Below are 24,370 nucleotides of genomic sequence, written 5' to 3' on the forward strand. Positions count from 1 at the left end.
TGGGAAAATTAAAAACTGATAAGTCTCCAGGTCCTGATGGCATACAACCCAAAGTTCTTAAGGAACTCAAACGTGAGATTCTTTATCTACTAACCAGTAGATGTAATCTATCAGTAAATTCAGCCACTTGCTGTCCACATCAAGTGAACAGCAAGGTTCTTACACTTCAAAATTACTGTTTTGGGATTGGCTTCCTATCCGGCTTGGATTAACAACACGCATTGAAGAAAAACATAACACATGTCTCTGTTGACTGTGTACTTGTGAGAGTATTTTATTCGTTTAAGTTCACTGTTGCCCGATTTCGTACAGCTGGCCAACTTTCATTTTATACCGACCTCTAAAACGAAAAGCCAAGGCGGACGCATCCTTCGGTCCACAGTCCGAAAATAATTTTTAAATTATTAGGCAGGGATCGGCCCACGCTGCCCCCAAAGCTAGTAAGATAACAAAAAAGTATATAAAATACTCTGAATCCAAGAAATATACAGGAAGTTTAATAAAATATATAATAATAATATTGTCTTCGGGGTTGCAGCTTGTAGCATAACGGGCCGCCGTCATAGCAGGTGGGTACGAGTCTGCAGAAGAATCATTGCCGAGTACGGAACCACCGCCATGTGTACCCAAATGCTGTCTGTGGACACACTGTAAACGTGCTGAGGCTGCCGCCGAAGTACTGTCGTCCTTGTGGACTCGGGCTAGCACCGGTCTCCGTCATCTGGAATGTTCACATTTCTCCTGTCTGCTGAGACCCCTGCTGCTGCGCCCGCCTCTCTTCCAACATCCGGCACACCCACATGGAGACGACCTCGGAATTCCCGTCGTTATACTGGACAATGAAGAGGTGGCCCTAGGGGAAGCAAAGGCAGACTCAGCCAAGAGGTTCAAACACCTTAGGGACAGACCAAAGGGTCAGGAAAAAAGATCCACTGAGTCAGTTGCTGGGGTTCGTCAACATCTTAGGCATTTCTGCCCTTCCTCGAGAAGCCAACGCGGGCACCTTCTTTACTTGGAAGTGTCCCACTGACCTAAATATGATAACACGTTAAGCTGTTCTTTTCTAGTGCAGTGTGATCTATTCTGACTGGCTGGCTGGGAATCTCCCATTCTTTCTCAGCCCCAACCAATGGTCCCTTTAAGCTGTGGAGCCTTGTGAGCAAAATTTTTACTTTGTGAGCTACTGGCATGAAAGTGGGGAGCTGCTGCAGAGTTTGCCCAGGAGCCATTTTTCCTGAGCTAAGGTGAAAACATGTGAGCTGGAGTCTAAGAAACTGTGAGCTAGCTCACACTAAGAAGAAGACTGCAGATTTATACCCCGCCCTTCTCTCTGAATCAGAGACTCAGAGTGGCTCACAATCTCCTTTGCCTTCCTCCCCCCACAACAGACACCCTGTGAGGTGGGTGGGGCTGGAGAGGGCTCTCACAGCAGCTGCCCTTTCAAAGACAACTTCTGCCAGAGCTCTGGCTGACCCAAGGCCATTCCAGCAGGTGCAAGTGGAGGAGTGGGGAATCAAACCCGGTTCTCCCAGATAAGAGTCCGGCGTAGGGTGAGAGCGAAATCGGTCATAAACTCGATTATAGCTCTGTGTTATACGGAAAACAACATGCCCAATTCCACTATAAACACTTTGCCATTTCATTCATCCTGTGTTCACTGGTAAATTTTGAAGAGCTACTATTTGGTCAGCCCCGTGGCGCAGAGTGGTAAAGCCGCAGTACTGCAGTCCGAGACGTCTGCTCGTGACCTGAGTTCGATCCCGGCAGAAGCTGGTTCAGGTAGCTGGCTCAAGGTTGACTCAGCCTTCCATCCTTCCGAGGTCAATAAAATGAGTCCCCAGCTTGCTGGGGGGAAAGTGGAGATGACTGGGGAAGGCAATGGCAAAACCACCCCGTAAGAGGTCTGCTGTGAAAATGTCATGATGCGATGTCACCCCAGAGTCAGAAATGACTGGTGCTTGCACAGGGGACTACCTTTACCTTTTTTATTGGGTCAGGCAAGCCCCTTTTATGCCCACCTGACTTTACAGTTCTTTTTAATACGCCTTTGTGACATTATGTCTTTAATAACTCTGAATGGTACAAAGTATTCTTTTCGGTCCAGTCTAAATTTTTAGATATGCGGGAGGGCAAGCCCAGTAGCTGCCCTTCCTCTCTTCCTGTCTCCCAGCCTCCATCACCCCATCAAGAACGAAGCGCAGGTTTCTCCCAACCTACAACGCTGGACATTCTCTCTCTCTAGTCCACGCTCCTTGCTTCCCTGCCCCAACACAACCAACTCCCTTCCACTCTTCTCTTCCTTTGGTCCCTGAAAAAACAACAGCTCCCAACTGCTGAGTGATACCACTCATAAGGAATCACGATCACTGTAGGATCACTGTCAGAAGAAAGAAAGTTATGATCCTGCCAATACTGAAGTTTTGAGCAGCACCACGAAATGCATTTTATGTATTTTAACTGTTTTAAGAACAGAAGAGAAGCTGTGTTGGATCAGGCCAATGGCCCATCCAATCCAACACTCCATGTCACGGAAGAACATAAGAGAAGCCATGTTGGATCAGGCCAGTGGCCCAACCAGTCCAACACTCTGTGTCGCATAAGAACAGAAGAGAAGCCCTGTTGGATCAGGCCAATGGCCCCTCCAGTCCAACACTCTGTGTCACATAAGAACAGAAGAGAAGCCATGTTGGTTCAGGCCAACGGCCCCTCCAGTCCAACACTCTGTGTCACATAAGAACATAAGAGAAGCCCTGTTGGATCAGGCCAATGGCCCCTCCAGTCCAACACTCTGTGTCACATAAGAACATAAGAGAAGCCATGTTGGATCAGGCCAATGGCCCGTCCAGTCCAACACTCTGTGTCACATAAGAACATAAGAGGAGCCATGTTGGATCAGGCCAAAGGCCCATCCAGTCCAACACTCTGTGTCACATAAGAACATAAGAGGAGGCATGTTGGATCAGGCCAAAGGCCCATCCAGTCCAACACTCTGTGTCACATAAGAACACAAGAGAAGCCCTGTTGGATCAGGCCAAAGGCCCATCCAGTCCAACACTCTGTGTCACATAAGAACATAAGAGGAGGCATGTTGGATCAGGCCAAAGGCCCATCCAGTCCAACACTCTGTGTCACATAAGAACATAAGAGGAGGCATGTTGGATCAGGCCAAAGGCCCATCCAGTTCAACACCCTGTGTCACATAAGAACATAAGAGGAGCCATCTTGGATCAGGCCAAAGGCCCATCCAGTCCAACACTCTGGGTCACATAAGAACATAAGAGGAGCCATGTTGGTTCAGGCCAACGGCCCCTCCAGTCCAACACTCTGTGTCACACAAGAACATAAGAGAAGCCATGTTGGATCAGGCCAATGGCCCCTCCAGTCCAACACTCTGTGTCACATAAGAACATAAGAGAAGCCATGTTGGTTCAGGCCAACGGCCCCTCCAGTCCAACACTCTGTGTCACACAAGAACATAAGAGAAGCCCTGTTGGATCAGGCCAATGGCCCCTCCAGTCCAACACTCTGTGTCACATAAGAGCAGAAGAGGAGCCCTGTTGGATCATGGCCCATCCAGTCCAACACTCTGTGTCAAACTGTGGCCAAGAAACCCCCCGGCGCCATCATGAGGTTCACAAGTGAGTCTAGAAGCCCTCCCACTGTGCCCCCTCCAGCACCCAGAATACAGAGCATCCCTGCCCCAGAGAGAGAGTTCCAACAAGAAGCTGTGGCTAATAGCCACTGATGGACCTCTGCTCCATATTTTTATCCAATCCCCTCTTGAAGCTGTCTATGCTTGTTTAATTGCTTTTAAGTAGTATTCCTGAATTGTTTTGAACCAACTGTTAGCCGCTCTGAATCCGCTTGCAGAGAGGGCGGGATAGAAAATAACAACAACAGCAACAACAACAACTGGAATTAAAAAGATAAAAGTAAAGGTAATCCGCTGTGCAAGCGCCAGTCGTTTCCCACTCTGTAGTGACGTCGCATCACGATGTTTTCACGGCAGATGTTTTCATGGGGCCGTTTGCCCTCGCCTTCCCCAGTCATCTCCACTTTCCTCCCAGCAAGATGGATGCTCATTTTACTGACCTCGGAAGGATGGAAGGCTGAGTCAACCTCGGGCCGACTACCTGAACCCAGCTTCCGCTGGGATTGAACTCAGGTTGCGAGTAATACCTGGACTGCAGGACTGCAGCTTTACCACTCTGCACCATGGGGCTCCTGACGACTGAAATTAGGAAAAAGTAAAAAATTGGCAGAATAAATCGTTCTCTTTTGCATTTTTTTTCCTGATTGCCGAACTCGGATGCATTTGTCTGAGCTGAATTCTGTTCCCTCTCCCCCCATCTGGTACTTTTTTTTGTCTATTTGGTACCCTAGATTCCTAGGGTAATTACTCTTGATGATTTCACGGAATGCCACAAGGTTACATTCACATAAGTGTTCGTAAAATTCTTGGCCATCCCCGGAGGAGAGGAAGGGATGTCTTTATTCACAATAAAACCTACAATTACCTGCCTGGCCTTTTAAATAAGCCAACCACAAACAAAACTGGCAAAGGAGGGTCAAGGAGGGATCGGAGAGAGAAACAAATCAAGATCCCAGAGACAAAAAAGGAGAGCATGCGCTCCGGGCTAGTAAAACCAGCCATTAAACAAAGTCAGTCAGTTTCTTCCACAAATCTCCTTTACGGCAGAGCACTCCCCGCTGTGGAAAAACCATCTCACCCCGGTGGAAAAGTCTCTTCGTCTGCCTCAGCATCAGCCACGGCGGTGAGTCTGGAAATAAAATGGCGGCGGCAGCCATGGTCTGGAAGAATGAGGGGGAAAACACCTCGGCCCCCAGATCACTCTGAAAAGAATTCCTTCCATGACTGAGGACTGGGAAGTTTGTTGCACACGGGGTGAAAACCCAGCTCCTTGGAACAAAGTGGCAGCCACCTGCTGCTATGGGGGAGCCAGGTGGGTGGCGAACCCCGCAAAGGAGTTAGAGGCGGGTGTTGCCTCGAAAATGTATTTCCCCTTGCTGCTTAGGACACCACATACTGTTTCAAGTACAGGTACATTAAAAAGCAAGGAGCCCCGTGGCGCAGAGTGGTGAAGCTGCAGTACTGCAGTCCAAGCTCTCTTCTCACGATCTGAGTTTGATCCCGGCAGAAGCTGGGTTCAGGTAGCCAACTCAAGGTTGACTCAGCCTTCCATCCTTCCGAGGTCAGTACCCAGCTTGCTGGGGGGAAAGTGGAGATCAGAGGTCCCCAACCCCCAGGCTGTGAACCTGCCCCGGTCCGTGGCCTGTTAGCAAACGGGTCGTGAGTTGTATAATTATTTCATTATATATTACAACGTAACAACAACAACAACAATAATAATGATAGATTTATATCCCACTCTCCACTCCGAATCTCAAGTCCCAGAGTGGTTCACAATCTCCTTTACCTTCATCACCCACAGCAGACACCCTGTGAGGTGGGTGGGGCTGAGAGGGCTCTCGCAGCAGCTGCCCTTTCAAGGACAACTCCTACAAGAGCTCTGGCTGACCCAAGGCCATTCCAGCAGCTGCAAGAGGAGGAGGGGGGAATCAAACCCGGTTCTCCCAGATAAGAGAGCTCTGGCTGACCCAAGGCCATTCCAGCAGCTGCAAGTGGAGGAGTGGGGAATCAAACCCGGTTCTCCCAGATAAGAGAGCTCTAGCTGACCCAAGGCCATTCCAGCAGCTGCAAGTGGAGGAGTGGGGAATCCAACCCGGTTCTCCCAGATAAGAGAGCTCTGGCTGACCCAAGGCCATTCCAGCAGCTGCAAGTGGAGGAGTGGGGAATCCAACCCAGTTCTCTCAGATAAGAGAGCTCTGGCTGACCCAAGGCCATTCCAGCAGCTGCAAGTGGAGGAGTGGGGTATCAAACCCGGTTCTCCCAGATAAGAGAGCTCTGGCTGACCCAAGGCCATTCCAGCAGCTGCAAGTTGAGGAGTGGGGAATCAAACCCGGTTCTCCCAGATAAGAGAGCTCTGGCTGACCCAAGGCCATTCCAGCAGCTGCAAGTGGAGGAGTGGGGAACCAAACATGGTTCTCCCAGATAAGAGAGCTCTGGCTGACCCAAGGCCATTCCAGCAGCTGCAAGCGGAGGAGTGGGGAATCAAACCCGGTTCTCCCAGATAAGAGAGCTCTAGCTGACCCAAGGCCATTCCAGCAGCTGCAAGCGGAGGAGTGGGGAATCAAACCCAGTTCTCCCAGAGAAGAGTCCACACACTTAACCACCACACCAAACTAACAGAAATAAAGTGCACAATCGTATCATCCCGAAACCATCGCCTGCTCCCCACCCCGGTCCGTGGAACAAACTGCCTTCCACAAAACCGGCCACTGGTGCCAAAAAGGCTGGGGACTGCTGGTGTGGATGACTGGGGAAGGCAAGGGCAAACCACCCCGTAAAGAGACTGCCGTGAAAACGTCCTGATGCGACGTCACCCCAGAGTCGGAAACGACTGGTGTTTGTACAGGGGACTGCATTTACCTTTACTTTACATTAAAATGCATCTGCATCTTCCAGAACAGGAAGCAAAACCACTGCACATTTCAAAAACCGGGATACTATTTGCAAGAGTTACTAGATTGTCTTCAGACTTCTTCTGAGAGAAAGGCAGCCCTATAAGAAGCAAACCTGGTACTGCACAACAGCTCTGCCCTTCAGGGGCCCGGCCAGCCCGATCTCACTGGATCTTGGAAGCGAAGCAGGGCTGACCCCATGAAAGTCCAAGGTTCTTGTGCAGAGGCTGGGATTGGCAAGACCACCTCTGGACGTCCCTTGCCTTGGAAACCCCACAAGGGGTCGTGTTAAGTCGGCTATAGCTTGATGGCAAAACAAAAGAAGACAAAACTGATGGTGGCGGACAGCAGTTAGGCCAGGGGTGTCAAACATACAGCCCGAGGGCCGAATCAGGCCCCCGAGCAACTGGCTGCCGTCTGCTTCCTTCTCCCTCTCTCTTGTTTCCTTCTGCATCACAGCTTGCTTTGCAAGGCTTGCTCAATCGCACAGGAGCTACAGAGCAAAACCTATTTTCTCCTGGAGGGCTCCTATCAGGCCCCCGAGCAACTGGCTGTCATCTGCTTCCTTCTCCCTTTCTCTTGCTTCCTTCTGCATTACAGCTTGCTTTGCAAGGCTTGCTCAATCGCACAGGAGCTACAGAGCAAAACCTATTTTCTCCTGGAGGGCTCCTATCAGGCCCCCGAGCAACTGGCTGTCGTCTGCTTCCTTCTGCATCACAGCTTGCTTGGCCAGGCTTGCTCAATCGCACAGGAGCCACAGAGCAAAACCTCTGTTTTCTCCATTGGTGGAGGCTCCTCCCTTGGGGAGGAAGTGGGGAAGGCAGAGCTTGTTTTTTCCAAGCTCTCTCAATCGCACAGCAGAACTACTGAGCCAAGGCTCTCTTCCTTCTATTGGCTGAGGCTCCTCCCCCTCCTGATCCCCTGGGGAAGGAAAGAAAGAACCAAAGTTTCTTTTGCCCAGTTCCCTGGATCCCACGGGAGAGAGACAAAGAAAGCACCTTTAAGATCAACAAGTACTAACATTTTAAACATGTTTTGAGGGGTTTTTTAGAAAAAATTTAATTGTGTTTGTCTGTGTCCTTTATAAAGTTTATATCTCTGCTACCTAATCTTAAATAGGTACACACATGGTTTTAAGGTTTTAACTGTTCTAAATGTTTTAATTGTTTATATATTCAAATATTTGTTTAATTTTATGTCTGACTAATTGTTGGGAGCCGCCCTGAGCCACTTGTTGGAAGGGCGGGATACAAATCATAAATAAATAAAATAAACAAACCTGCCATGGCCCAGTCCAACAAGGTCTCATTTATGTCAGATTTGGCCCTCAAAACAAATGAGTTTGACACCCATGAGTTAGACAATCTGTCAAAACTACGCATCTATTAATTCCACTTATTAGTAAAACGAAAAAAAACCTGAATGCTTTTGAAAAAGTGTTAAAAAAAGAATCACTCAAATACTAAAGGCCTAATCTCCATCACATGTAAAATATTGATGGAAAAATGGTGGAAAAGCCCCACTTCCCAGCAGCACGCATGGCAAAGAGACTGCAGCACCCAATTTTCAGAGGAGCAATGGGATCAAATCTGGAATACTCCAGCTCTAAAAAAGCAGAGCCATAAATATACGCACTCAACAATTCAAAATAGTATTCCATCGGTATCTGACTCCGGAAAAAATGTTTAAAAGCGAACTATGATATAATGCTCTATGTTGGAAACGGTGTGGGATGGAGGGTAACTTTATACACTGTCGGTGGTCTCGTCCCAAAACAGTGAATTTTTGGTCTACAATAGTGGTTAAAATCTCGGAAATAACAGATAACAATGGTATCTTTGAAACCAGAAGTAATTCTACTAAATTTGTGGCCTGAAAGATGGTCTAAACCCCTATGATTGGAACTTATCTCTGTGTTGCTGCTGGCGGGTAAAAACTTGCTAGCTCAAGTATGGAAGAGCAATAAGGTCCCGTCGGAGGAGGACTGGAGTAAGAAAGTCAGTGATACAATAATACAAGTTAAGATCTCAACACAATTACTACTTATGGAAATGCCAGCTTTTAAAAACAACATAATAGAAAAAATGATTCCCTAATTTGGAATATATGGCCTCTTATTTGGCCTCAGAAAGTGAACAGTTACCTCCTAAAATGTTGGATTTCATTGTTATATAATGAATATAACCTGGATGTGAGTAATGGAATATATCTGTAAATGCAGGACTTGATAAGTATTGTATGTTATTTAAGTTTTGTAATGTAATGTTTCGTTTTGGCTACAATCAAAAGTTAAAATAAAAAAAAAAAACCACTACGCATCTATCTCTTACCAAGGGGCTCAGGGTAATTTACATCTGGCACCTCCATTCTATCCTCACAACAAAACTGCAGAGCTGGCTACGATTAACAGCGAGTCCCAAGATCACCCAGGGAATCTCAGTGCTCAGTTTCCTGTTTTGTTTTAAAATTCAAGTCCCTCCAGCCCCAGTCAGATATTTTGGCCACTACACCACACTGGCTTTCTTATACTGAGGATGGGGTTGTGCCAGATAAATTGATAGGAACAGACGGCTGGTATTCTTCTAAACAGAAAGCTGAGGTGGAAGCAGAAGGAATAGAAGTGAATAGGTGAAGCAATAGGTGAAGGAGGCTATGGGAATGAGAGGAAAGCAAGAAGAAGAAGAAGAGAAGAAGACGACTGCAAATTTATACCCCGCCCTTCTCTCTGAATCAGAGACTCAGAGTGGCTTACAATCTCCTATAGATGGAGAGCCAGTTTGGTGTAGTGGTTAAGTGTGCGGACTCTTATCTGGGAGAACCGGGTTTGATTCCCCACTCCTCCACTTGCACCTGCTAGAATGGCCTTGGGTCAGCCATAGCTCTGGCAGAGGTTGTCCTTGAAAGGGCAGCTGCTGTGAGAGCCCTCTCCAGCCCCACCCACCTCACAGGGGGTCTGTTGTGGGGGAGGAAGGTAAAAGAGATTGTGAGCCGCTCTGAGACTCTTCGGAGTGGAGGGCGGGATATAAATCCAATATCTTCTTCTTCTTCTATATCTTCTCCCCCCCACAACAGACACCCCATGAGGTGGGTGGGGCTGAGAGAGCTCTGACAGAAGCTGCCCTTTCAAGGACAACCTCTGCCAGAGCTATGGCTGACCCAAGGCCATTCCAGCAGCTGCAAGTGGAGGAGTGGGGAATCAAACCCCGTTCTCCTAGATAAGAGTCCGCACACTTAACCACTACACTAAAAGGTCTTCTCTGGCCAGACATTTGGCGAGAGCGATAGATTTCGGTTGACATAATTTTTTTAAAAAATATATAATTTGTTTACAAAGGGGTAAGCATTCATATAGCGCGGTCATTTGCCAGCAATTCAAAATATCAGATTAAAAGAATAAAAGCTCCCTATACAATTTATTATCTGGAATTACATCATTCAAAGTTAAATATTCTACCACTAGATGCTACAATGCAACAGATTTTTTCCTGTTTGGTTGACATCATCAAGTTCTGCAAGAATAGCCCCAGAGGTGGCAAGAGGGAGGATAGACAGCCATGAAAAGCGAGCGATGGGGCATGGGGAAACCCACGTCTGCCTGAAGGGTGAGCACAGAAGGGCAGGGCAATCCCTTTGCTCACACACAAATCTGTGTTTCCTCCATTCCTCTAAAATGAAAGGCAAGCAGTAACCGCAGCTGGTCATGAGAGATACCACTACCTGGACGGAACGAAACCAACCAACCAAAAGGAGAAACGCAAGCCACCTCCGTCAGAAATGGAGCTGGCAATCTGTGCAGGTATAATGAAGTTCCAGGCTGTTAGGAAGAGATGGAACCTATTTGTTAACCAGACACTTTCGCTGCTAAGGAAAAACAGAAATACAGACAGCACACGCAGGAGAATATAGAGAAGAGAACGCCGGGCCCAAAGGGATGTTGGCCACTGTGCATTTCGCCTTCAGCCGTTAAGCCTGCAACTCCAGACCAAACAGCAGCCCCAATGCCCTTTGTTTTATGTGGCAATGTTGCTTGGAATGCATTTCCACTCACTGTAGGCATTTTCCTGGGCAAGTGGGGACCGTTTTATTTATTCATTCATTTATTTTATTTACTTTAGATTGATATGTCGCCCACTCCCCAAGTGGACTCTGGGCGGCTACTGAATTACAGTTTTAAAATGATAAAAACATGTACAACGATTTTTAAAAAGTCTAGGTATTTGGCGCTAAAGAAAATTTTTTTTCTTAAACGTAGGTGGATCAGATTATATTGATGTCTCAGTTCTCCTGTTAATCTGTTAGTAGTTCTACATATGGTATTGCCCACATTCATTGTTGTAGGCCTGTCGAGAGAGATCGGTTTTACAGGCCCTGCGGAATTGGGAAAGATCTCGCAAGGCTCTTATGGCCTCTGGGAGAGCGTTCCATAACTTCGGAGCTGCCACTGAGAAGGCCCTGGCCCGCGTACAGCTTAGTCTGGCCTCCTTTGGTCTGAGGATGGACAGTAAATTTTGGACTCCCGAACGCAGTGCTCTCTGGGGTGTGTTATGGGGAAAGGCGGTCCCATGAGCTGTCCACTTGGTAGGCTTAACAACCAACGGTCAGACCAGCTCAGCTAAACTCCTCCTCTTCCTCCTGAAACTCTTTTATTTTGTGCTTAAAGTGTGCTGGGCACTACACATGATCAAAAAGTGGCACAATCTCTGCCCACGGATCTTTCTGAACTCTACAGTTACACGAGCAGATCAGAACAGGTAAACAAATGAAACTTCTGTACATTCTGTAGGCAGAGGAAACACGCCTTTTGTCCCAGGGCTAAAATGAACCAGAAGAAAACATGAAAGGTTGCAGAAACACATCTTTGTTTCAGAAGGTGGCCACTGTGGTCTGCAGCAGAACAGCTCTCAATTTGAGTCCAAGAGGGCCTTAGTGAAATGGATAAGATTGTCAGGGTATGAGCATTAGAGAGTCCCAGCTCGCTCTGTCTACTGAAGGGAACTTTTGAGTATTCAAAGCCCCCCATATCTTGGACTAAGGTGCTGATGGCCTCAAATCTAACATCTTCTCTGTGTTAATCCAGATTTCCACATGTCTGCTGCAGTCCTTGCATCTCCACAAAAATCACACCTTTCTAACAAAGAGGGCCTTGGCTCTCAAAAGCTCATCCCCTGAAAATCTCATTGGTTTCTAAAATGCTACTGGACTCAAATAGAGCTCTTCTACCAGTGACTTGTGTTGGCAGTAGGATGTGCGAAAAGGATCTAGGGGTCTTAGTGGACCATACGCTGAACATGAGTCAACAGTGTGATGCGGTGGCTAAAAATTTTGGGCTGCATCAACAGAAGTCTAGTGTCCAGATCATGTGAAGTGATGTATTGCTTTACTCTGCTCCGGTAAGACCTCACCTGGAGTACTGTGTTCAGTTTTGGGCACCACATTTTAAGAAGGATATAGACAAGCTGGAACGGGCTCAGAGGAGGGCAATGAAGATAATGAGAGGTCTGGAGACCAAGTCCTATGAAGAAAGGTTGAAGGAACTGGGCATATTTAGCCTAGAGAGGAGGTGGCTGAGAGGTGATAGGATCACCATCTTTAAGTCCTTGGAGGGCTGTCATCTAGAGGATGGTGCAGAATTGTTTTCTGTGGCCCCAGAAGGTAGGACCAGAACCAGTGGGTTGAAATTAAATCAGAAGAGTTTCTGTCTCAACATTAGGAAGAACTTCCTGACAGTTAGAGCGGTTCCTCAGTGGAACAGGCTTCCTCCTTGGGAGGTGGTGGGCTCTCCTTCCTTGGAGGTTTTTAAACAGAGGCTAGATGGCCATCTGACAGCAATGCTGAACCTGTGAATTTAAGGGGAAGTATTTGTGAATTTCCTGCATTGTGCAGGGGGTTGGACTAGATGACTGTGCAGTTCTCTGACCAACACAGCTACCTATAAAACAATTATTATTCTGGCCACCCAAACGTAAGTACAGAAAAAGACTGCTTTGCCATCCTCTGGATTTGGCTTTTAGCCCATCTCAGGATCAGAATCTGGGCTTTGTGTTGGCCCAAGCAGCTCCACTCCTGAAACACTCTGGGGAAAGTTCACTCCTTCCACGGTGACGGACGCAGCCCTAAGAAAGGGCAGGTCAACTCGGCCAGGGGATGGAAACGGGTGAGTGTCAGGCAGCCTAATTCCCTGTGCCAACTCAGAAAATGAGATAAACAATGACAAACCGGGCTTTTTAAATGAACTTGTCACATCTCGTTTGCTTGAGAAGGGCCGCTTTATAAAAAGCTCCTGGGCTCTGGCAGGAGGATTAACCCTTTCAAAGGTGGACACTTCTTGGTGGGGGATATCGCTTTGTGGTTTTCCCTAGTCAAGACTGCCATGTTTTGCCATAGACCTGCTGTCTTATTACGGTTCTGAAGGAATCTGATAGGTCAGAAGAGAGAAGTCACATGCCAGGGGATTATATTTCCATATAGGTTCTGTTTCCTGCTCCGTCTGTAGGTAAATTTCACTTTACCCTGAATCTTAGTAAACCAGATCTCCAAACTATCTAACTGACTGCATCTATAGCCGTGTTCCTTTCTCCTGTCTTACAGGAGACCTCGCTCAATGCAGGCAAAAACATTTTGCTGTTCAAAAACTTTCCACAGTTAGTCTGGTTAAAAGAGATCCAGGCGGGCAGCCATGTGGGTCTGAAGCAACAAAATACAAGTTTGAGTCCAGTGGCAGCTTTAAGACCAACAAAATTTAATTCTGGGCGTAAGTTTTTGTGTGTACGCACACTTCTTTGCAGGGCTTTTTTTTGAGCAGGAACGTACAGGAACGCAGTTCCGGCTAGCTTGGTGTCAGGGTGTGTGGCCTAACATGCAAATGAGTTCCTGCTGGGCTTTTTCTTTAAAAAAACTGCAGAGACTTTCTTGCTTGGATTACAATTAGAAAAATCTCCAAAGGAAGACAGGACATTAATTTAGTACTTGCTCTCAGCTGCTAGGACATTGTATGCGCAGCTGTGGAAACAAGAAAAAATACCAGAGAAATGGGACTGGATTATGAAAGTTTTATTGTGGAGTGAGATGGACAAACTAACTAGAACTCTAAGAGACTATGATCTAGATATATTCAAAAAGGAGTGGAAGAAATTTAAAGGATATATGGAGAAAGAGTGGAATGTAAAAAGACATTGGACAATTTTTTAGTATTGATGAGGGAAAAAAAATATTGAACTTTGATCAGTTAGTGGTACCTTTAGTATTGAACTTAAATATATAACTTCGGGGAAGTCAAACATGGGAGGGAGGGGGGATTGAAATATCATATGGGTTAGTACAGGAAATTTATAATTAAGTTTTGTAACCATATGTTATCAATAAATTGTTAAAACACACACAAAAAAAGCCCTGCTTCTTTGAAATTTGCATGTCCCTGAAAGCTTTTATCCAGAATTAGACTTCCTTGGTTTTAAAGGTGCCGCTGGACTCAAATTTTGTTCTAGTTAGAGCAGACTTTTAAGCCTAGTTCTAACCAACAATGCCTCTACCACCTTAGCAAGAACACCAACCGTTGGCGGATCCAGCAAACTGTTTCAGACGCCGACAAGCAAATGCCCCTGGAAGGCCCACAAGCCAGGCAAGGAGGCCAAAGCCTCCCTCCAGGGTTGCGTCTCAGCACTGGCATTTCAGAAGGTTTCTGCCTTCGGAAATGGAAGTTCCTTTGTGAAGCCAGCTAACTGGCAGCCATTACTAAATCCCACGGGAGCAAATTCTGTCTTAGTTCAGGGGCCGGCAGCCATTTACAATTAAAGAGCCAAACAATATCACAACTCAAAGCAAGAGATCATCAAGAAGCTAGAATAAAAAGCCTGTTCACATAAGTGAAAATTTACTTTATTTCTTTTAAACACTCTATCTATCTATCTATCTATCTATCTATCTATCTATCTATCTATCTATCTATCTATCTATCTATCTATCTATCTATCCATCCATCCATCCATCCATCCATCCATCCATCCATATCCCTCCCTCCCTCTCTCTTATATCAGCCCCAATACATATTAGAAAAATACCTTATTGGTATTTTCTGGATATACTCTTGGCTCTGCATGTGATCTAGTATTTTTTAAATACCAAGAAATGGGTGCCAAAAATCCCAGAAATATTCAGAAGTAACCAGAAATATCAAAACCCAGAGTTTCAAGGTTCCCAGAACTGGATGTGTGTGTGTGTGTGTGTGTGTTTTCCCAAGGCTTGGTATCAGTTTGCCATATTGGCTAGGCTTTGACTCTATCCCTTTAAATTGGTTTCTTTGGTTTTGTAGCATTGTGTCTTTGTGGAAGCTGCTTTGTGTCAGGTTTGCTTTTTGTGGATTCTCAGATTCCACATTTCCTTTGATTCTCAGGTTGTATAGTGGCTCAGATTCACTGAGTTTACACTGGCTGGGCTTCCAACAGTAGTTCTACTCAGTTTGGCTTGGGTTATTATCTGGTTTGACACTGGTTTGGATTCTTAGGTGATCTGTTGTGTCAGCAGGCTTGCCACATTATCCCATAGTTCTATCAGGATTCCCTGGTTCTGAGTTGGTTCTTTGGGCTTGAACATATGAAGCTGCCTTATACTGAATCAGAGCCTCGTCCATCAAAGTCAGTATTGTCTACTCAGACTGGCAGCGGCTATCCAGGGTCTCAAGCTGAGGTTTTTCATGCCTATTTGCCTGGACCCTTTTTTAGTGGAGATGCCAGGGATTGAACCAGGGACCTTCTGCTTCCCAAGCAGATGCTCTGCCACTGAGCCACCGTCCCTCCCCATTTTGTTTACTTTAAGACAGAATGGTGCTTGGGGAGGCACAGTGGGAGGGCTTCTAGTGTCCTGGCCCCACTGATGGACCTCCTGATGGCACCTGGTATTTTTGGCCACTGTGTGACACAGAGTGTTGGACTGGATGGGCCACTGGCCTGATCCAACATGGCTTCTCTTATGTCTGAGGCAGTGATGCTCTGTATTCTTGGTGCTTGAGAGGACACAGTGGGAGGACTTCTAGTGTCCTGGCCCCACTGGTGGACCTCCTGATGGCACCTGTTTTTTTGACCACTGTGTGACACAGAGTGTTGGACTGGAGGGGCCATTGGCCTGTTCTAACATGGCTTCTCTTATGATGCGGAGGCAGGCAATGACAAACCACCTCTGAATGACTCTTGCCTTGAAAACCCTACAGGATAGCTGTAAGTGAGCTACGACTTAGTTTATTTATTTATTAGTTCAGTCTATTTATTTATTTATTTTTGTTGGCTTATATTCCTCCCTATTCCCGTGAGCAGGCTCGGGGCGGATAACAACACAGATTAAACAGCAATTTAAAATTTACAAGTTAAAACCATATAACCACACGATAAAACCATAAAACAATAACATACGCCGTAGACAGCAAATTCAACTGGGCACATTCTACAGACTGACACAGCTATAACCCCAAAGAATACAATAGTGAGAGGATGAGAATAGGGCAGCATCAAAGCAAGGGAGGCCAGAACAGATGGAATAGGACGCCTGCTGCCTCAACCAAAAGCCCAGCAGAATAGGGTCTTACAGGCCAGTTTGGTGTAGTGGTTAAGTGTGCGGACTCTTATCTGGGAGAACCGGGTTTGATTCCCCACTCCTCCACTTGCACCTGCTGAGATGGCCTTGGGTCAGCCATAGCTCTAGCAGAGGTTGTCCTTGAAAGGGCAGCTGCTGTGAGAGCCCTCTCCAGCCCCACCCACCTCACAGGGTGTCTGTTGTGGGGGAGGAAGGTAAAGGAGATTGTGAGCCGCTCTGAGACTCTTCGGAGTGGAGGGCGGGATATAAATCCAATATCATCTTCTTCTTCTTCTTCTTCTAATAATAATAATAATAATAATAATAATAATAATAGGTCAGATAGAGCCCAGATCTCTATGGGGAGCTGATTCCACCAGGCCGGGGCCAAGGCCGAGAAGGCCCTAGCACTGGTCAAGGCAAGTCAATAATATTTAGGAATATTTAAAGGCACTCAATAATATTTAGTAACATCATGGCAAACAACGCTAATAAAGAATTAATAATAATGCCATCTAGGGATTAAAACTGTATAGGTTTGAGATGTTTCAATAATTTATCGTGATTTTATTGTAACAATTTAATTTTATGTTGTTTTAATCGTTGTTAGCAAACCAACCAAAAAACTTGGCTTAGACAAGAGGCCCCCAACTCTTTTCAGCCTGTGGGCATTTTTGGAATTCTGGCACAACCACAAAATGGCTGCCACAGGAGGTGGGGCCAGCCACAAAATGGTGGCAACAGCTTACCTTCAGTCCCACAGTGAAGATCTTTGTGGTGTGGTGACAGCTATGATGTGGTGGTGGTTAAGATTGACAGACTCTAATCTGGAGAGCTGGGTTTGATTTCCCCACTCCTCCTCCACATGAAGCCAGCTGGGTGACCTTGGGCCAGTCACGGTCCTCTCAGAGCTCTCTCAGCCGCACCTACCTCACAGGGTGTCTGTTACGGAGAGAGGAAGGGAAGATGATTGTAAGCTGCTCCGAGACTCCTTTGGGTAGTGAAGAGCAGGTTATAAAAAGTAACTCCTTCTTCTTCTTCTTCCACCCTGTTGGGGCCGCTTGGCTTATAGCACTGTCCAGGGCTTTTTTTGCAGCAGAAACTCCTTTGCCTATTAGGACACCCACCCCAGATGTAGCCAATCCTCCAAGAGCTTCCAGGGCTCTTTGTACGGGACCTCCTGTAAGCTCCAGGAGGTCTGGCTGCATCAGGGTGTGTGTGTGTGTGTGCAACCTAATATACAAAGGAGCTCCTGCTACAAAAAAAGACCTACCACTGTCCTGCCTGACTTGTGTGCTCTTGCCAGGGGTGGAGTTGTAGATTTGTTCCTCGCTTCCCCTGGGGCTGCTTCTGCCACAGTGCCCTATCCGGGGCTCTTGCATGTGGCCCTGATCCATTTCAGAAGCTCTTCTGCTCCGGTGCAGAATCGAATCAAGGTGGGAGTGAACCCCCTGTCAGACTCTTAGCAGAAGAGGAAAGGCAGGGGAGATTCAAAAGCAGGCCAAGATCGCCGCCCCTCAGATACACGAGACAGAGGCCGTGCCGCATGCCGTTCAGCGGAAGCTCTCACGTGGCAAGACCACCAGAGGGCCTTTTTAAATACCTCCGAATGAAGCACCTGGTATCGTTTCGTCGTTGAGGAGAGAAGTCTCACCGCCGCATGCTAAGCAGTGGGAGAAGATGGTCTGTAGCCATGAGGGATATTTATTGTCTCCGTTTGCTTGAAGCCCGCGAAGACACTGCGCTTCTCCCACTCCCTCTTCGCGTTGTCCTGACGGAGTCCTGACCAGTAAGCGTGCGATGCCCCCAGCCCTAATGTGCCGTTAACAATAGGTTAATGTACAGTATAATGTTTGCCGGGCTCTGGGTTCATTACACCGCCGAGCGCAAGGTCTTTCTGCAGAGCGCCCACGGTCCCCTTGCATTATATCATGCAATAATAAAAAAAAAACACCCTCTTCATATCACACACTAATAAACTGTACTTGAAGCGCCATCTGAGGGGATCACGATCCTTCTTGATAAGGTGGCCTCCAAGTGCAACAGTTGGGGATCTTTCATTTTTATTTTTATTGTTCCAAATGCTGGGTTCCCTCAGACGTGTGTTGTTGTTGTTGTTTTTTTAAAATGGAAAAAGCAATTGTTCCCTCGGATCTGATTTATAGCCTAACGGAGTCCGCTCTCTTTTCGCCTCCGCTTATCGCGTCTGAGGCTACGGAAAGCCCGAGCGGCTTAATCACTATGTTAGTTCAGCTTGGAAAAAAAAATTGGTATTTTTCAGGTCTGGATATTGGGAAGCTAAAACATCAGTATTCCAGGGTTTTTTGGGTTCCAAATGCCAGTTTTGTATTCAGATGTGGGCTTTTGAGGGGATTTCAATATTATTATCTGGCTGTGTTAGTCCCTAAAAGATGAATCTTTTTGGAGAGCTGGGTTGGGGGGTTTTCTGAGCAAATTTCACCAAAATGGCAGCAGAGCTTCTGGCGTCTCTCTTTTAAATAACTGCCAAATTTCAAGTGAATGGGACCCCAGCCATTCCCCATTGTCCCTATTGCAGGGGGAACACATGAGCAAGAAAAGCAACCCCCAGCCAAAAGCCTCTTACGTAAGAGAAGCCCTGTTAGATCAGGCCAATGGCCCATCCAGTCCAACACTCTGTGACACACAGTGGCAAAAAATCCAGGTGCCATCAGGAGGCCCACCAGTGGGGCCAGGACACTAGAAGCCCCCACCAAGCACCAAAAATACAGAGCATCACTTGCCCCAAACATAAGAGAAGCTATGTTGGATCAGGCCAATGGCCCATACAGTCCAACACTCTGTGTCACACAGTGGCCAAAAAAAACCAGGTGCCATTAGGAGGCCCACCAGTGGGGCCTGGACACTAGAAGCACTCCCACTGTGCCCCCCAAGCACCCAGAATACAGAGCACCACTGCCCCAGACATAAGAGAAGCCATGTTGGATCAGGCCAATGGCCCATCCAGTCCAACGCTCTGTGTCACATAGTGGCCAAAATACCCAGGTGCCATTAGGAGGTCTACCAGTGGGGCCAGGACACTAGAGGCCCTCCCACTGTGTCCCCTCAAGAACCAAAAATACAGAGCATCACTGCCCCAGACATAAGAGAAGCCATGTTGGATCAGGCCAATGGCCCATCCAGTCCAACGCTCTGTGTCACACAGTAGCCAAAAAACCCCAGGTGCCATCAGAAGGTCCATCAGTGGGGCCAGGACACTAGAAGCCATCCCGGTGTGCCCCTCCCCCCCCGGCACCCAGAATACAGAGCTTCACTGCCCCAGACATAAGACAAGCCATACTGGATCAGGCCAATGGCCCATCCAGTTCAACACTCTGTGTCACACAGCGGCCAAAAAACCCAGGTGACATCAGGAGGTCCACCAGTGGGGCCAGGACACCAGAAGCCCTCCCACTGGTGCCCCCCAAGCACCAAAATACAGAGCATCACTGCCACAGACACAAGAGAAGCCATGCTGGATCAGGCCAATGGCCCATCCAGTAAAACACTATGTGTCACACAGTGGCCAAGAAACCCAGGTGCCATCAGGAGGTCCACCAGTGGGGCCAGGATGCTAGAAGCCCTCCCACTGGTGCCCCCCCCAAGCACCAAGAATACAGAGCATCACTGCCTCAGACATAAGAGAAGCCATGCTGGATCAGGCCAATGGCCCATCCAGTCCGTGTCACATAAGAACATAAGAGAAGCCCTGTTGGACCAGGCCAATGGCCCATCCAGTCCAACACTCTGTGTGACATAAGAACATAAGAGAAGCCCTGTTGGATCAGGCCAATGGCCCATCCAGTCCAACACTCTGTGTGACATAAGAGAAGCCATGCTGGATCAGGCCAATGGCCCATCCAGTTCAACACTCTGTGTCACACAGTGGCCGAAAAACCCAGGTGCCATCAGGAGGTCCACCAGTGGGGCCAGGACACTAGAAGCCCTCCTACTGGTGCCCCCCCAAGCACCAAAATACAGAGCATCACTGCCCCAGACATAAGAGAAGCCATGCTGGATCAGGCCAATGGCCCATCCAGTCCAACACTCTGTGTCACATAAGAACATAAGAGAAGCTGTGTTGGATCAGGCCAATGGCCCATCCAGTCCGTGTCACATAAGAACATAAGAGAAGCCCTGTTGGATCAGGTCAGTGGCCCATCCAGTCCAACACTCTGTGTCACATAAGAACATAAGAGAAGCCACGTTGGATCAGGCCAATGGCCCATCCAGTCCAACACTCTGTGTGACATAAGAGAAGCCATGCTGGATCAGGCCAATGGCCCATCCAGTTCAACACTCTGTGTCACACAGTGGCCAAAAAACCCAGGTGCCATCAGGAGGTCCACCAGTGGTGCCAGGGCACCAGAAGCCCTCGTGACCCTGATATTCCTTGGGGGTCTCCCATCCAAATACAAGCCAAGGCTGATTCTGCTTAGCTTCTTCAGCCTGACAAGACTGGACCGGGCTGTGTTATCTTGGTCAGGCCAAACCAGCTTCAATGGAGCCGAAATGCAAGCTTCCGTGTTACAAAGAAAACCTTTCAGAAGGCCACAGATCTTGTGAGCCTTCCCGACTACTGATGAAAAGGCTCTTAGAAATAAAACTGAGTGACAAAGGTGCCTTCCCCGGAGCCATTTTAAAATGGCGAATTTGGCTTGTTGCATGCCTCTCTCCCCTACCATCCGCTGTAATTAAAATGTTCATTAACATACATGAGAGACAATGAGCTGGATTCCTACAGTTCACTCCAGATGAAGCCGAGAGAGTTGCCATTTGAAAAATTCTCCCTTAAAAAAAAAGGCTGCAAACATTAATCATCCGCACACTTCAAATGTTCTGATATCCACCTGGCTATACTATTAAAATAAAACTTGCCGCCCCAGGGAAATCCTACTTATTCTTAATTGTTTCGAGGCTTTGATGGGCTTTTAATCTAAGATTAATTTATGCAATTTTAAATAACTCTTCTTATGATTAATAAGCTTGAAAATTAAAAGGAGTCTAAAGCAATTATAATGAGCATTTGGTCATAACCTCATTAGGAGAAGGAGTGAAGGATACAACGCTGGAATTCTTACAAGATTACCATTTAAGGTTACTTCCCGAAAAGTCAAATGCTGCTCTCCAAACGGCAGAGGCAGATTAGCCTAGGTCAGGTGGGGGAGGGGGAACTGTGGCTACCCAGATCCTCATGCTAACGATAATTGTCCCAGCGGCACCAAGAGACTTATTTTTCGGGGATGAAAGTCAACCTACTTCAGGGCACAGAGAGGTCATGCAATTTCTGAAGTTGGTATTTTCCTTGCCTGGCAATATCCCTAATGGCTTTCAAAAGAGCCAGTTACACTTTTGGGCAGGAGCTGGGGCTGATTCCCAAGGCAAACTGTGGCATCAGAGATCTGGGGAGAGACTTCTCTCCAAGCAATGGGCCTAGAAAAAGGTAAAAGGTAAAGGTAGTCCTTTGTGCAAGCACCGAGTCATTTCCGACTCTGGGGTGATGTCACATCATGACGTTTTTCTTGGCAGACTTTTTATGGGATGGTTTGCCATTGCCTTCCCCAGTCATCTACACTCCCAGCAAACTGGGTACTCATTTTATTGACCTTGGAAGGAAGTCAACCTTGAGGTGGCTACCTGAACCCAGCTTCTGCTGGGATCAAACTCAGGTCGTGAGCAGAACTTGGGACTGCAGTAATGCAACTTACGCTCTGCATCACAGGGCCTAGAATCCTGCTCTTTTTGAAGCCATGTTGCTTTTAGAAGCTACTCTGGAGATCCATTGATCAAAAGGTGGAGCACAAAACTTTATAATACAGATTTCTTCAACAATGTCATTTTCGTTACGATCTCCAGTACTGACTCCTCTCACAGTGAGATCTGATGTATACAGGTAATTTGTGGAGGGAGCAAGAAGGGGATAAAACCATTCAAAATTGGTAATGCCTAAAACTGTGGGAGCCCCGTGGCGCAGAGTGGTCAGCTGCAGTACTGCAGTCCAAGTTCTGCTCACAACCTGAATTCGATCCCAGCGGAAGCTGGGTTCAGGTAGCCAGCTCAATGTTTACTCAGCCTTCCATCCACCCAAGGTCGGTAAAATGAGCCCCAAGCTTGCTGGGGGAAGTGTAGATGACTGGGGAAAAAGAAGATGATGATATTGGATTTATATCCCGCCCTCCACTCCGAAGAGACTCAGAGCAGCTCACAATTTCCTTTCCCTTCCTCCCCCACAACCTGTGAGGTGGGTGGGGCTGAGAGAGCTCTCACAGCAGCTGCCCTTTCAAGGACAACTCTGTGGGAGCTACGGTTGACCCAAGGCCATTCCAGCAGCTGCAAGTGGAGGAGTGGGGAATCAAACCCAGTTCTCCCAGATAAGAGAGCTATGGCTGACCCAAGGCCATTCCAGCAGCTGTAAGTGGAGGAGTGGGGAATCAAACCGGTTCTCCCAGATAAGAGTCCACAAACTTAACCACTACACCAAACTGGCTCTCCAGGCAAACAACCCCATAAAAGGTCTGCCATGAAAACATTGTGGTGCAACATCACCACAGAGTTGGAAACGACTGGAGCTTACACAGGGGACTACCTTTTCCTTTAAAACTTTAAATGACCTTTAAGTGACTATATTGTGGCGTCATCAGAATGAACAGCCTTGGCTTCCAGATGAAGATGCACAAGCTTTACGAGATAATTTCAAAGGGTAGTTCTTTTGGTCAGCAGAACAACAAATACATTTGAGTTCAGGAGCACCTGAAAGGTCAACACGATTTTCGGGGTGCAAGCTTTCAATAATCAGACCTCCCTTTGTCAGATAACCCCAAAATGTTTTTGGTCTCCAAGGGGTTCCTGAACTCAAATCTAGCTGCCCTTTCTGCAAACCGGCCCAGCTACTCTCTGAAAGTAGCTTTTTTTTTTTTTTTTTAAATCATGTTTCATTTAAAAATTAGAAAGTGGAGCAAGCTATGAACACAGAGCTTGATTGAAACAAAATTTAAATTCCTGTCAAGCCCATTTAAACACAGGGGCCTTCATAGCCAATTAGTTACTCCGTGTGAATGCAGGATAAACTTAGGCCCGGCCACTGTCAGGAGAGAGCAGGCCTACTGTGAAGTGCTGGGGAGAGAGAAAAAATTAACTAAAATCAGGAATGTATGAAATATTTATCCTCTCGGTTTATCACGATGGGGCTTGCAAAGTGTAAATGAGACAAAAACCGATTCCTTGTTGCCCTCCAATCAATCCCCCCCCCTCCCAAAATGGTTTGGGGCATCTGTTTCTGCTAAATTTTGTTTACTGTGGCAGATTTTGCCTTAATTGTCGTTGTTTATCTCCCTCCGCCCCTGGGGCCCTAATCTCCCGATAACTAATATTTAACACTCATTCCACATCGAAAGCTACTCGGAATCCTCAACAGGTTTCGGGGGCTCTTAAAATTATGGAAACTGTGGAGGCAGGAGACAGGAGTTGCTTTGTGAGCCAAGCATTTTCTTCTCTGCGACCAGCTGGGTCCAATCACCACTAGGGAGGGAGACAACAAAGGTGCTAAAAGGTTCTTTCACAATTGCGGTTGGGCCGCTGGGAATTCGGGGGATAAAAAAGACCTTTGATGGAGAAAATGGGGGGGGGGGAGAGAGAGACTCTAAACAAGAGGGCCATAGCAATCTAGCCAAAGAAAGTTACTGTCATAATGAAATGCTGCCAATCACCATGAAAATCCAATTAAGGACCGCTTGGCGTAGGCTTTCTTAAGTAGAAATATGTCCTCTATTTAGACAAATTTTTGCCAGCTCCGTTTAGTAGAAAGTAGTGATCATGTTTAACGAGAAATTTAAAGACTGTGAGCTCTCCTTACAAATCTGTAGACACGTTCATGCCCTTGTCTCTTGCAGTCCACTACTGTGTGGAAAAATGCTCCATATCTATATCGTCTTCCTGATTTCTGGATGCTGCAAGGACAGAAAACGCCCATATCTGAGCCCTCCCTCCCCTCCACCCAAGCACAAGAGACTCATGCAAGAGACCAAAAGCTAAACGAGCAGGTCCTGAAAGCCAAACATTGTCCTTTCCTTGACTGACTAAAACTTTTCTAGGAATCAAGACCGGTCTTTGTTAAAGAGAGAGAAAAACCCCTTCCTCCCACTTCGTTTCGTATCTGTCAGATCATCCTGTTCCATTTGAAAGTCTATTTTTGTCTGTTTAGACCAATCATTAAGGGACTTCTGCACAAAAGTCGTTAATTTTGGTGGGT

General features: G+C 47.0%; 1 protein-coding gene across 2 annotated transcripts in view; it reads right to left on the bottom strand.

The window, feature by feature from the left end:
- Positions 1-245: 245 nt before the first annotated feature.
- The window catches only part of MAP2K5 (mitogen-activated protein kinase kinase 5), a 267,295-nt gene continuing 243,170 nt past the window's right edge, over positions 246-24,370 (bottom strand). For both annotated transcript variants that reach the window (XM_060260130.1, XM_060260131.1), the window contains one exon: positions 246-853. In XM_060260130.1, coding sequence (XP_060116113.1) covers positions 731-853 — 123 coding nt within the window. In that variant the 3' untranslated portion in view covers positions 246-730. The remainder of the gene's footprint in view (positions 854-24,370) is intronic.

The sequence above is a fragment of the Heteronotia binoei genome, chromosome 19, assembly GCF_032191835.1.
Source record: "Heteronotia binoei isolate CCM8104 ecotype False Entrance Well chromosome 19, APGP_CSIRO_Hbin_v1, whole genome shotgun sequence".
NCBI lineage: Eukaryota > Metazoa > Chordata > Lepidosauria > Squamata > Gekkonidae > Heteronotia > Heteronotia binoei.